This window comes from Vespa velutina, chromosome 1, assembly GCF_912470025.1.
Source record: "Vespa velutina chromosome 1, iVesVel2.1, whole genome shotgun sequence".
Classification (NCBI taxonomy): Eukaryota; Metazoa; Arthropoda; class Insecta; order Hymenoptera; family Vespidae; genus Vespa; species Vespa velutina.
This window is the reverse complement of record NC_062188.1, coordinates 16,876,815-16,891,389: the sequence shown is the minus strand read 5'-3', so window position 1 is coordinate 16,891,389 and position 14,575 is coordinate 16,876,815. Positions and strand designations below refer to the sequence as shown.

Sequence of the window (14,575 nt, the reverse complement as noted above, 5' to 3'; positions counted from 1 at the left end):
AAAAATATTAAGTGAAAGATTAGCTCGAAGATAAGCTTGTAAATGGCGACGAATTCGAATTCGAACTCGACGAACGGTGATCCTTCCTTAGCTCGTATTCTCGAGTTAAGAAAGTATTAGCCTTTTTGGAATATACAGGGATAATAAATAATAATGGGATAATAAATGCGACGAATGGGAAATTAAGCTAAAGAGATAGGTATCCGATAATATGCAGGGTGAAACATTTTAATGGGAAATATCGAACGTCTCTTTCCTATTTATGGGTGTACAAAAGAAAAAGAAAATAAAAAAGAAAAAATATTTCTCTTAGGGAAAAGTTATGACTTTTGGAAATAAAATTAAAATATTTCCCTACATTGCTCATTATTTTCCCCCATTAAGGAGGATCTTTAACGTTCGTCCATAAACAAAACGAAAGATCTTTCGACGTTCCTATTTAAATAGTTCACTCTATACATATATATCTACGTCCGAATAAACGAACGTAATTATGGCTCTAAAATCGATCCGTTAATCTTAATCTGATCGATATCTTCGATACCTATTATTATGCATTGTTCGAAGTCGAATTTTATGCTTTTGAAAGCGCACAAGTTTTCAAAGTTTGCAAAAATTTCAATAGATATCGCGCCAATTCTTTGCGCTAATTCATTTCTCTCATCACACTGCGATAATTTTTTTTAGAGACGTCATGTAATATTTTAAAAAAAGAAAGGAAGAGAGAGAGAGAGAGGGAGAGAGAAAGAGAGAGACAGAGAGAAAGAAGGAAAAGGAGGGACAGAGAGAAAGAGAGTGTTAGGGCCTTTGTTTTTACAAGGATCGTAGATAAGAATTTTTCACGTTAGAAAATGAAATTTCTGACGTACTTATGTATATTGAATTTAGATCTTTGAATTTGTAAATTTTTCTCGCCGACTCTACGATCCCGATCTCGACGTCCTATTAGAAAAATATTAGATAACTTGACGTATATACATATATATATATATATACGTCAGAAGATGAACTTTGATGTCGAAAATTTTACGACGATAGAATATATCAGCGTGAGATGAAAGGGAAAATTAAAAAAGATTGTATTTCATTCACGCTAGATTAATGAACCCACAACAGTGAAACATACCGAGACGATATTCGTATTGTTTAATGTGCTTCATATATGAAACATAAATCGATGTTTAAGATGTTTAAATGTATAGACAGAGAGAAAGAGAGAGAGAGAGAGAGAGAGAGAGAGAGAGAGAGAGAGAGAGAGAGAAAATAACTCTTAGACATTAAGTTTTAATTCTTATCGTAGAACGCTAAGAACGTTAAGAGAAAGTTAATAAAAAAGTGAAAGAAGAAAAAGAAAGATGTATGTGATCGAAACTGTCCTAATCATTATTATGGACGAAAAGAGCGTTTAGAGACTCTAGAATTAGAATCGACTCTAACTCGCGATCGCTTCTTTATATCATAGGAACACGTACAACGTCCTTTCTAATATTTCATTTCGCTTCGAGCGATTCTCACAGAGACGTGCGTTATTCATTATCGATAAGGAAAAAAAAAAAAAAAAGAAAAAGAAAAAAAAAAGAAAAAAAAAGGAAGAAAGAAAGAAATTAAATAATAATTAGAGAATGACGAAGCAGAATTTCAGCGTGAATAAAACACGGAAAAGCGACGAGTGTTATCGGTATATTATTATATATCTTATTAGAAATGCGATAGTTTTTTAATAAATTCGTCGCACCGCTCATTATATGATTTCAATCAAAAGTTTTTGGTAAAATCCTCGCTCCTGGTATAAAATGCAGACTGTAAAAAAAAAAACAGAAAAGAGAGAGAGAAAGAGAGAGAGAGAGAGAGAGAGAGAGAGAGAGAGAGAGAGAGAGAGAGAAAGAGGGAGAGAGTAATAATTTATATGCTATATATGTACGGACGTGCAAAGGAATTTTAAAGGAAACATATCCATTGATTCACCAACGCGGAGAAATATTTTTTCATTACCATTAGTGCTCACAATTTCAAAGGAAAAATGATTATAAAATATATCTATATATTACGTACATACATATATATACATACATAAATGCGCATATATTCACAAATACGCTACCTGCATTTTTCTCACGATCGAGGTCACATTTGCTGTGGTTTTCTTCCTTCCGAAAAAGAAAGAGATAGAGAAAGAGAAAGAGAGAGGGTGAGAGAGAGGGAAAGAAAGAGAAAAAGATAAAGGGTGGGGAGAGAGATGGAAGAAACTTTTCGTATAAGTTTCGCATGATTTTTGTGGATACGTTGCGGACGGAGGAAAAAAAAAAGAAGAAGCAATTATTTTCGAATGTGATGTTATACGTAAAGTTATAAGGAGCGTGCCTGAAATATTTTAGGAAACTTTATCAGTGTAGAGAAGATGAAAAAAAAAAAAAATGAAAAGAAAAAAAGAAAAAAAAGAAAAATGAAAAAAAATTGAAGTCGAGATGGACTTTGTTTTCGTAATTTAGCATACGAGATGAGTGCACGCTTGTTGTTGCGATTATTGTCTTTTGAAGCATCACAAGAGAAAGAGAGAGAGAGAGAGAGAGAGAGAGAGAGAGAGAGAGAAAGAGAAAGAGAGAAAGAGAATAAACATCACGATTAGAAATGCTTTTTTAGAAAGCGGATGGATCATTGAAAGAAAGTAGAAAAAAAAATGAATCTTTCGTGATTAGATCGCGAGATACCGCTTAGTTTTGTTCCAAAAATATCTCGGGCATGATAGGCTTTAAAAAAAAAAGGAAATAAAAGTTGGATTTCGATAGCGTGCAACGAGGAAGCCATCGTCGTGTCGCGAGATAGATAAAGAAAAAAAAGGAGAAAAAAAAAAAAGGAAAGAGAAAAAACGCGATAAACATTCGTAAAAATGTGTTCGAACATTCGAACAAGTAGGAAATTGCATTTAATTGATATTTAAATAAACTCGGCACGATTATAAGAAATTTAAAATATTAAATATATATATATATATATAAAAAATACGCTAACGAGAGACGGACTTTAGGAAAAGAATTTTTATCCTGTCGTTATTATAAATATACCTATAAAGTATATATACCCACGTATTCGATACTTTTTGTTCATTGATCGAACTCTTCCGAACTTATCGATAGTCGAATATGATTTCGATAGAGAAAAAAAAGAAAACGTGAAAAAAGTATACAAAAAGAAAAAAAAAAAAAAAAAGAAAATAAGAGACGTTTGCAAAATTCATCGAATTACGAATGTCAAAATCAAGCGTGTAAATAAATACCTACAACTTTCTTCGTATTTCATAGTCATTCGAATTCGTTGAATTTTATAAACCGACGTAATTGTCAAAAAAGAATTTTTCGATCGTCGATTAATATATACCTATCTATTATTATACTTTTAACGAAAAAAAAAAAAAAAAAAACTTCAGCCATTATGACATAAATATATCTAATAACGAAATTTCTTCATTAATGGAGAAACCATAGCCGTCTTTTTATCAAACTTTGTCATATCGCAAAAAAAAAAAAAAAGAAAAAAGAAAAAAAAACTTAAATGGAATCGTCTTCTAACGATTGAAAATCATATACCTAATCGTGTCTAAATTACGAAATTAATTACGATCTCTTACGATATTTGGAACAGTTGTCAACGATATTTATACTTAATACGTATAACGATATCTCTACATGCATACATATATATACATATATATATATATATATATATATATATATATATATACATACATATATACATATATATATATATATACATATACATACATATAATACATACATATATACATACATAAATACATAAATACATAAATACATACATACATACATACATACATATATATTATATAATATAATATTGAAATAATTTTCAAAATAAATCACGACGGCTTCTCGTTGTACACTAGAGTCCGTGATTAATATTAAGTCATTCAACGCACACTCGTAGTTCTAAGGGTTTTTATAATGGTGCTCTATGGAGGCAATCGTATAATTCGATTGATATTTCAAAAGATTAGCAACGTTCGAGAAGTTGCTCATAAGAAAGAATGAAAGAATGAAAGAAAGAAAGAAAGAAAGAAAGAAAGAAAGAAAGAAGGAAAGAAAGAAAGAAGGAAAGATTTTCTGTAGAACATCATGATACATACCGAAATATGTAAATATACTTTATGATAGTTTGTAAAAGAAATTTAAAAGGATAGGATAGAAAAAGAAAGAAAGAAAGAGAGAGAGAGAGAGAGAGAGAGAGAGAAAGAGAGAGAGAGAAAGAGAGAGAGAGAGAGAAGTTCGTCAGAAGAGTGCTAGCGATCGTTTTAAAGTTTCTTTTTTCTCATTTATATGAATTATAAAAAAAGAAAAAGAAAAATCGTTCGAGATCGAAAGAACTATCGATACTCATTGGAAAGATAGAAAGGAAAAATAAATGAGATAAAACGATCGTTTTTTTTTTTTTCTTCTTTTTTTGTTATCATGGAAGAAAAGAAAAGAAAAAAGGCACAGGTGATAAAATAGAAAGGAACGAGAATAGATTATTTATTGCATTATCAATTAGTAGATTTAATCGAGAAAAGTCGATAAGCTTAAAAAGATTTGCAGTAACGATTTAAACGATTAAGATCGAATTCTTAGATTCTAATTGCGTTGTTAAGTTAAAGACAATTTCTTGTCGCGGATTTTCAAACGGAAAAATCTTCGCTATCGGAAAATTTATCTTGTGTTACGTCGTCGTGAGATGTGCGAATTCGATCGCTAAGTTATTTAATCATTCGTCAATTTTTGTAATCGCTCGGACGGAAAAAAAAATGATTTCTGTGAGGAAACAAAAAAGAAAAGAAGATAACAAAGAGCTTGAATAGTAATTAAAAGAAAAAAAAGGGGTAATACACGTTGTAAGAACTACGGTGTATTTAATAAATGCATTTAATGGAACGGAGACTGTGTTTGCAAGCTGTGTTCTCAAATGTAAGATGGAAACGTTAATTATTATAAAATTAACGCGAAGACAAACGCGATGAAAATGATTCGACGTGATACGAATAATCGTTATAAATGTTATCTACAATGTAAACGTTTATTCGAGCCATTTATACCTGGCTACAAATAAGAATCGGTACTTGTAGTGATTTAACGAACATGTCATTACTTTATCGCTTAAGAATTACGTTAATCCGTATATTTTGTAAGCCAAGATTATCGATAGTGATTAATAAACATTACTACGTATTACGATAAATCTCAACTAATACTCGATTTTTATCCAAACAGTTTAACGTCTTATTTCACATTCGCACACCCGTTAGAAGTAGATAAATGTCAAAAAGTGACGAATTTCGTCTGTTCTAAATAATGATAAGGTTAGTCATAAAAATTCTTCGTACTAATGAAACGATCAAAATTCATTCCATAATCATTTTGATACATTTATCATTTTGAAGACATCATGAGACGAAAGTAAAAAATAATTCGTAAACTAAGAATAAAATATAGTAAATTTTTTTCGCGTAATCGTGAATGATTCTCAAGAATTATGCATCTTTCGCTATTTAATGAAGATTCAATTGTAATTAGATATTGTAAAATTTCTACTTTTATTTCCATCGTCCATAACATAATTTATAATCATTATATAAATAAATCACACTTTTTGTGGTGATAAGAACGGTATAAGAGAAAAATGGTGGAAAAAATCACATAATCTATCGAATGGACAAAGATAAAAAAAAGCAGACCTATATTATTCACAAAAATATTAAAAACAAATGTTCAACGTTTACGTTTGTACATCTCCGTCAACCATCGTCCTACTTTTATTGTCTTTGAGTACGTGGCTTTGTTTATGTCGATGGGGTTTTCGATACAATATGAAGGATCATCAAGTAATTATTACATTTAATCATTAATTTTTATAATTGTATATTAAGGATAATATTCAAATATTTTATTTAATCAATTTAACAGGTTTTGTATTGTTTGATAATGTACTTTTTCATTATCACGCTTCTCAATATGATATTTTTGGGCCATTTACAATTCAGTTGTGATCACATATCAAAAACAAAGAATTAACAATTATTTCTAATAATTCGTAAAAATAATGAATTGCCTATTAATTTTATGAAATTGTATTTATTTGCAATACAATCTGTGAATTATTCTTATATTGATCCTCGACGCATGCGTAGATACAAGTAACGTTCTAGATGGCGCTTTTGTTTCCTTGTTGTACACATAGATCTTCTATACGTCGTAGCATTCAGTTGTATGTTGTTACGTATATAATACAATTATACGGATCATCGAAAAACGTAAGATTTATTAATTGGATAATTACAATATCAATCAGATTATTTCTCTTCTATTTTTCGATCTTTTCTTGAAATAATAGATCATTATATTTCTTTCGTCAAAAGACATAAAGAAAGATTGTACCTAACCTCAAAATCACATTTGTAAATTATATCATATTATAAATTATATCAATGAAATAACGTAGTGATAATATCTTATCGATAATAATAATGTGATATATGTTTAGATGAATTTGCGAAGACATACACAATTTCTTGCCAGAACGATATTTGTCAAGAACAATGATATTGAAAAGGCAGTACGTACTATGAATCGTATTCTTAATGCTGAAGGTTTATTCCAACAATACAGGCTAACCAGATATTTCGAGAAACCAACAAGGACAAGGCGAAGAATTAATTTTGAAAGGTGTAAAGCTATATATGACGAGGATATGACAAGAAAAATACAATTATTAACAAGAACAGTTAGAGAAGAACCTTATCCTGGTTGTTCTTAAAACTTGTTTTCTTTGTAAATATGTTTTACAATCTCTCATTAAATCTTTGAAAGAAAATACTTTCATAGATACATTAGATACATTATAATAAATATATTAAGAAAAGAACAGCTACCTCTTATTATCTAAATGACTTAATCTTCATTTAAGAAATTCAAATTGCAATTGCAAGATAATGTGATCATTTTCATATCACCATTGAATATAATTCTTCAGGATCCTTTCAAATACTTCACAGATACAGGTAATGTGTAATTGTTCAAGCTAAATTAACTGAGATTCACAAAATGCATATTTTATCTGTGAATTCTTTATGTAATATATTGTTTACTTTCCTTAATATTATTCAAGTTAACATGATTATGTTCAACATTGATACATTTCTGTTTGAACATTCTAATAGTATTTCAAAACCAAGAGATATTAATAAAAATTAATAAAGATTGTTAACTACAATTCTGAGTCTAACATTTTAATATAATTCATTGTCCCATGAAGCTACAGGATTTCAACTAATAATTTTGTACTCTTTGTTTCTTTTATTCCTTAATATCATCATGTAATAAAGTATTTAATTTTAAATGAATTATGCTATAAAACAAAATGAATAAAATTCTAATAAATTAATAATATATTTTTTATAATCACAAAAAAACAAAAGCATTCATAAATTTTTATATAATTTCAAATTAAATAATTATATAAATATATTAAACTAAATTCGTAATTTTGATGCCGAGCATTGGCGCTCCCTAACGGGAAATTGAATCAACGTGTTCATACCGACGGATCGGGAATTTTTCAAATTCTCTTTTACAGATTCGAAGAAAATATTAAAATGTGAAATAAGGATTAAAGCGAAAGTGAGATGATGATTTGTAATATGCGTGTATTAAGATTTTTCCTTTATGTCCGATAAATAACTAGCCACAAATGGGAAAGTTTTCAATATATGAAAAAAAAAAAAATTTCGGATAAAAGGAAAGAGAGGGGAAAAAAAATTTGTTAGAAAGTGAAAAGAAATGGACACCGTATATCAAACGACTTATAGTGGCTTTACACTATTCGTTCGTAAAACGTTTTCAAGAATCAAATTACCATGGCGAAAACTTATCTATTCTAATAATCCTGTCTTCTAGGATATTGCCAGACGGTAGATACAGCAGAAGGAGAATACGTTCTCCTCGGATTTCTGGATAGAGGAACATTTCTACGAGGGAATATCGTCTCTTTCTCTCTCTCTCTCTAGCTATCTATCTATCTATCTATTTCTTTCTTTCTCTCTCTCTCTCTCTCTCTCTCTCTCTCTCTCTCTCTCTCTCTCTCTCTCTCTATCTCTCTCTCTCTCTCTCTCTCTCTTTCATGGAAAACTTGGCACCACTTCCCGTTCGTTCCTGCTATCTATTCAATTTTCGCCAAGTTAGCGAAGCCGCTGCCAAGAAAACCGACGGAACGTTTTGTCTTTTCTCACTTTTCGCGGGTCTCCTGGAAGTTACCGGGAAAAGATGAAGGAAGCAGCGCGAAAAAAGATAATTCCGCTCCCGTGGAGTTTCTTTGAGTTACGAGGCGAGATAGCACCGGCAAAAACCGACAACGGACAAGCCAAGCTCTGCTACTTTTACTTCTAGGACTTTACTACAAGGGTGAGAAAAAAAAAAGGTACGTACTTACCAGAGTTGCAATTAAAATCAATTAGGAACTCATTTAACGAGTATATTATCGTTTTATTAACGTTAACTTTTCGGTAATTTTCACATAATTTTAAAAGCGAACAAAACAAGCAAATCATGAATTAAAGTAAGTAGTAATAATAAGTTTTAAACTAATAAAACATTATTAACTTCAAGTAAATATAATTGAAATTTATTATCTGTTCCGAATATGTTCGTCCATTATATATAAGAAGGATCGAATGTTTATTGAGTTTTAGATATTTATAATCAAACTTCTAACTCTTATGGGGTGGGGGGGGGGGAGGGGGAAGGATTATTCTACGTTTTAATGCCGTTTTGATTATACCGAGTATTTCAAAAGTAGGTATATACGTCTGACGTAGGTATATACGTCTGACGTAGGTATATACGTCAGATGTGGACTATGAATTTTCATAAATGCCATTCGAGTCGAATGAAACGATAAGTATTAAATTAATTGAAATTCATAAGTACATCATCACGAACTTGATTTCGCCTCTATCGTGAATATTTGGAACTATAAATTCACGATAACATAACGACAATTTGATGGCTAATAAATTCATTCATTTTTATAAATTACAAGTTTTTTTCCACTCAATATTTTTCGTGTTCCGTAAACATAACCAATAGCATTTGCCTGGCCCCTATTTGATAAATTTATTACGAAGCTAATAAAACACGTCTCCAAAAGCTATCGTGCGTGGTAATTAATTCGAAAATAATTCATAAGATCGAACACACGAATTAATTAACGACGATCAGTCATTTGTCGATCTTACTCTCTTGGCTAACCGTATAGGACCATTTCATCAACATTTTGACGTAACACGTTTTGTTTTTCGGCATGAGTACAACGAATCAATTGTATTTGACGATTACATCGACTTAGCCAATAATATTTGTTGATGTTACAACGGGATACTCTCGAGTACAATTTATCAAGGGTTTATCCCGCTACTTGACCTACGTCGAGCAAACATATTTGTACGATTTATCTTTTCGTTTACTATACGAGAAACAAACATTGCAATTTGTTACCTCCCATATCGTTCCTGAGTAAAACACAATTTTTCCTGTTCGTTTATTTTTACCTGATTTTTCCTTGTTATTAAAATACATATACATGTTGTATAACAATCAAGGAATACAATTATTCCAACTAATACAAGGAATACATATAATATATATATATATATATTCTCCATATGACAAATGTAGAAGTTATATACGAAGGATTCTGATCCTTAAGTACATATCTAAATAAAACGAGTAAACTTTTGCAATTTCATTATGACTTGATTGAAAGCATGTTAATTATCAAATTGAAGTGGAAAACTTGAGATACGTTAATACGATGTCAAAGAGAAGATGGACGTAAAGACGAAAAGCCAATGAGAGTTAAAACGAGAAAACAGGGAGGAAATAGAGAGAGAGAGAGAGAGAGAGAGAGAGAGAAAGTAAGAGAAATTGTATACCCTTAGGGGCAAAAGATAGATAGAGAGATAGAGATGAAGATAGAGATAGAGATAGAGTTAGATAGACAGATAGATAGAGTGAGAGAAAGAGAGAGAGAGAGAGAGATCTAGTTCTAGCGAAGTCTTGCGAGTAGTTCGAAGGTGGTTTCGAATCCAGATTCTCAAGAGTTAAGCCAAACCGCCTTCTCGACCAAAACGTACTCCCGTTCTCTCCGTAGAGTCTGTTCTCTAGGAAGTCTGAAATGAGATCTGCGAGCTCGTACTGTCCTTGATTTTCGCATGCAAACGATCATGGATGCTCACTCAATATCCGCCAAGTTGTGAACCACTTCGATAATCCTCGAATCAGTCAACAAACATGTGCGAGTCGTGGTATGTATATAAGAACGAGATAGTTGAAGCCTCATAGAGGCTAAGGAGGTTAAAGAAGGATAGAATAAATCATGCGTTTCTGAATTCTCTCGACGATTTTCTCACAATTTTCCAACTATTTCTTACTACGCTTACTTACTTTCCATTATGTGGATATAGAAACAAACGAGAAAATGCTATTTTCAAAATTGAAATAGAAAATTCTATTATTGCGTTTCACTGAACGCTTTCTGAACAAATGTTTTCGTTTCTTCCAAAAGATTGCCCGTAAAAAAAAAAATTATCGTTCAATTATTTCACGATTTATTTTCTTTTATTTCATTCTTTTTTCTTTTTTCTTTTTTCTTTCTTTCTTTTTTTTTTGTTTTTTTCTATTTTGTTTTCCCTCTCCTTAGTATCTCGCATTTCTCGTATCTTACGTTGTATTATTTCTCGATCAATTCGATCGTAAATGTTATAGAAACATGCGACGTTTGAAAGAACAACAGTAGAACCATTTCAAAGAATCGTCATAATTGAAATATGAAAAATTCATAATAAAAGTCCTAAGGACAGTTAGGAAGATGCTTTGAAAATAAACATTATACTTGTAAGAAGTATCGTTCGTAATTTCAAATAATAATTATTCAATATAGAAAGGAATGTGTTTTAAATTAATAAATACATTTTACCAACAGTAATTTTATCTCTTTTAAAAGAACATTTGTAATCTAAGGATAACAATTCGAATAACAAAATAGCCGGCGTCTTTTCGTTCGTTTGTTTTTTTTTCTTTTTTCTTCTTTTTTTTTCTTCTTTTTTTTTTCTTATCCAACCATCCCCCATTAAAAGCACAATGTGCTAATTGAATCATAGCGGGTGGTAGGAGGGGGAGGGGGACTCGTAGATAAAACTCATTCTTCTTTTCGAAACCATTTATCCTATCGTGTAATAGCTTCTTCTCTCTCTCGTGTCCTCGAACGCATTGCTCGATATTGCAGGAGTTTATTTGTTCGGTTCACTTGGTGATTTATTTCCGGTCTCGAAAAGCGTGCACGGAAGCTAGCCGAAGAAGGAAAGCGATACTGCAATGCGGCGGTTAGTAATGCCAAATTTAAGTGGAATGTTAGCATGATACACGTTATGGTGGACCAGGAACGAAGGAGAAAAGAGAATGGTCTTTATCATTTTCGACCAAGCTAGCATTCACCACGGTCGACCGACTTACTTCCCGCTCTTTGACTTAAATCTTCTGTTTCCGTTGGTTCTTATAAAATATTAATTCATTATGAAACGAATGACGTTGTCAGCGATATAACTAACGCTTTCATTATATTTTCATTAATAATTTATTATTAATATTTTTACGAAACTATTTGTCTTTTTTTTTTTTGTTTTTTTCTTTGCTTTTCTTTTTTATTTCTTTTTTTTTTTTTTTTTTTTTTTTTTTATCCATATTTAATAATTCCAGTCATTTTTTGTAAATATTTTGAAGAAATAATGATTAATCGTATTAATTTTCGAATAGATCGATCGTATACACTTGACCTTTACTTGTTAATTTTACCCATGCATGTCTAACTATGCTTCTCTCTATTCGAACGGAATAGGAGCTTGAATGAAACGGAAAGCGTCAAGTAACATCGAGTCTCGCGAGAACGTTAGAAAGTCGAGCGGTATGCAAATGTCGATCTCCGTTTCGCGCATAGGATCCCTTTGTCTTTGGCAGAAGCGTGTCGAGTTGGCGGAGAAGCACGTCGTAGAATGAGATTATTCGAGCCTAGACAGGGGACGATCAATGGGATGTCTACCGAAGTCACTTTTGTGTTACCAACAAAAGGTAGGACTGCCCCCTCCTGCATATTGCAATGGAAGCCTCAAAATTACTTTCGAACTCGATAGTTAATGCTTCGGCCCTTTAAATATTCCAATTCGTTACCCGCCATCTCTCTTTCGATCCTTCTCTCTCTCTCTCTCTCTCTCTCTCTCTCTCTCTCTCTCTCTCACTCTCTGTCTCTCTCCTCGTTCGAAAAGCCGAACCAAATTGAAATAAATTTTTCCACCTTTTTCCTTTGAATTTTTCCCACGATATTCTCTCTTTTATTTCTTTTCTCCTTTTTCTTTTTCTGTATTTTTTTATTTTTTCTTTTCTTTATAATCCTACCAATGTCACTTCAATTTTTCAATTCCTCTTTCCTTTTTTATGTATGCCACTAGAATATGTAAATACTAATCAGCACTTTCTTAATTAAATTCTATTATTATCATTCGTTTTAATCTAATTCGTTTATCTTTTTTCCTCCCCCTTTTTTTTTTTTCTTTTTCATTTTCCTTCTCTACTTTTCATCGTAATTAACATTCTAAGAATACAATTTACGCTATTAATAATAAATAATATTTAATATTTTCTTAGTAGGATAATATCACGATTATATGTAGGATTATTAACTTTCATTAGTTCAATTTATTATTTCATATTTTTGGATATTTCGTCGTGTCGATAAATAATTAGTCATTAAGAAAAGAGAAATGATCCCGTGGGTATTAAAAAGTTCCGACAAAATATTCTCAATGTGTTAGACGTTTGCGTGCCTTCGTTTAAAAAAAGTAAATAAAAATAAAAATATAAATAAAAACAAAAATAAAAATAAAAAAAAATAAAAACTTTTGAGAGTTGGAATTAGTCCGTTCTTTATGGGCACGTTTCTTTTTCACCAACGAGAGCTACTGAACGTCGTAAAGCTTATAGATAGAGAAAAAACTTCTCGTCGGTCCATCGCAACATTTTTGCGTTCTCATTCCGACTAATGTCTGCTATATTTTACGTTAGTGATCGTTTAATAAAAAAGTTTCCAACGGTATGGCGAGTCATGTTCACTTTTTACACGTTTATACTTGAACATATACAAAGGTTAAAAAGATTTCATCTTTTGATTCGCGAATAAAATGGGTCAGAGTTATATGTGATAAATAATAATAATAATTTTTCAGGAATATTTTGCAATAAAATCTAATTACATTTTACATTTTTCAACGGTTTTATATTATAAATAAGAATTTTTTAAATTCGTCTATGTACATATACGTATTATATTTACACTCATTTTATGAAATATATTATATTTATTCCAATTATTTTAATTTTTCGATATACCATTAATATAATTAATATCATTCATTCTAATTAGTTAGAAAGATTATAGATATTGTAATATACGTGCTTTATTATTATAACGAAAAATCTTAAAGATCATTTAGGATAGGAATATACAAGAGCTTTTGTTGCAAGTCTATCGAAGGGAATCGATTTAACGTTAATGTTTGCGAACGATATTACACGTAACATCCGTTCCCGTTGGTCCTTCTCAGAAAACAAGACGTGATCCTGAAAGCTCTCCATCTAAACATAATTTTCAGTAGATATCTAACGAGAAACGAACACAGCTTTCGGATATCCATGTAATATGATCAAGATTAACGTTCATTTCGTTCGGATCTCACGGATCGCCTACAAACGCAAGAATCGATTCTAATAGTCAAGCAAGATTGGATTAGCCTCCGGCAAGTAAGAAAACTGTTTCTGAGAAAAAGAATTCGCGTGTACTTTCATACTAAGAAGATATATCGATTGATCGATACAGTGAAAATTTTTAATAGAATTTTACAAGTTGAAAGTGTACAACGTGGCCATTTAAAAATGATTTAATTAAAAATTTTGTCTTATTAGAAAATTTACTTATTTTTATAAAATTTAATATAATTACATAAGAAAGTGTGAACGTATTGTATATTTAGATGTGGTAAGAAAGCTGTATAAAAATCGAAAATGAGATAAACCTGTAGTACTCTAATTTCTCATGTTCTAGCTCGATCGATTATATGAAGGACGGGTAATATGAAATCATTCGATTGCCGAATAATATCGTTAATTAATCTGTAATACAGGTACAGGATAATTAGATAGATGACATTCAGGATGTGTTCAAATATAGAACATGATAACATCCTCATTTGTCATATCGTTCGTTTAGATTTATTCGAATTAAGTTTATTTTATTTTATTTTATTTTATTTTATTTTATTATTTAATTTATCATATTTCATTAAACATTTAAGATAATTAATAAACTCTTTCGTTGTAAGATATCGTTATAAACTTTTTGAAAAGATACTCTTTTTGTTTTTCCTTTTTTTTTTCTTTTTCTTTTTTTTTTTTTCTTTTTTTAATATGTA

At 30.7% G+C, this 14,575-nt stretch overlaps 1 protein-coding gene across 1 annotated transcript; it reads left to right on the top strand.

Annotated features, from left to right (window-relative positions):
• The first annotated feature begins 6,182 nt into the window (after nt 1–6,182).
• LOC124948810 (28S ribosomal protein S21, mitochondrial) lies at nt 6,183–7,451 on the top strand. Its single transcript, XM_047493016.1, has 2 exons — nt 6,183–6,316; nt 6,547–7,451. Exons 1-2 carry the CDS (start codon nt 6,212–6,214, stop codon nt 6,817–6,819), a joined length of 378 nt encoding a protein of 125 aa, XP_047348972.1. The 5' UTR covers nt 6,183–6,211; the 3' UTR covers nt 6,820–7,451.
• The last annotated feature ends 7,124 nt before the right edge of the window (nt 7,452–14,575 follow it).

What these genes read in the sequence shown, in the direction of transcription:
- LOC124948810 (XM_047493016.1), top strand. Translation starts at nt 6,212, where the DNA reads ATGGCGCTTTTGTTTCCTTGTTGTACACATAGATCTTCTATACGTCGT. An exon ending in TATACGGATCATCGAAAAAC is followed by an intron (nt 6,317 to 6,546) that starts GTAAGATTTATT and finishes ATATATGTTTAG; the next exon opens with ATGAATTTGCGAAGACATAC.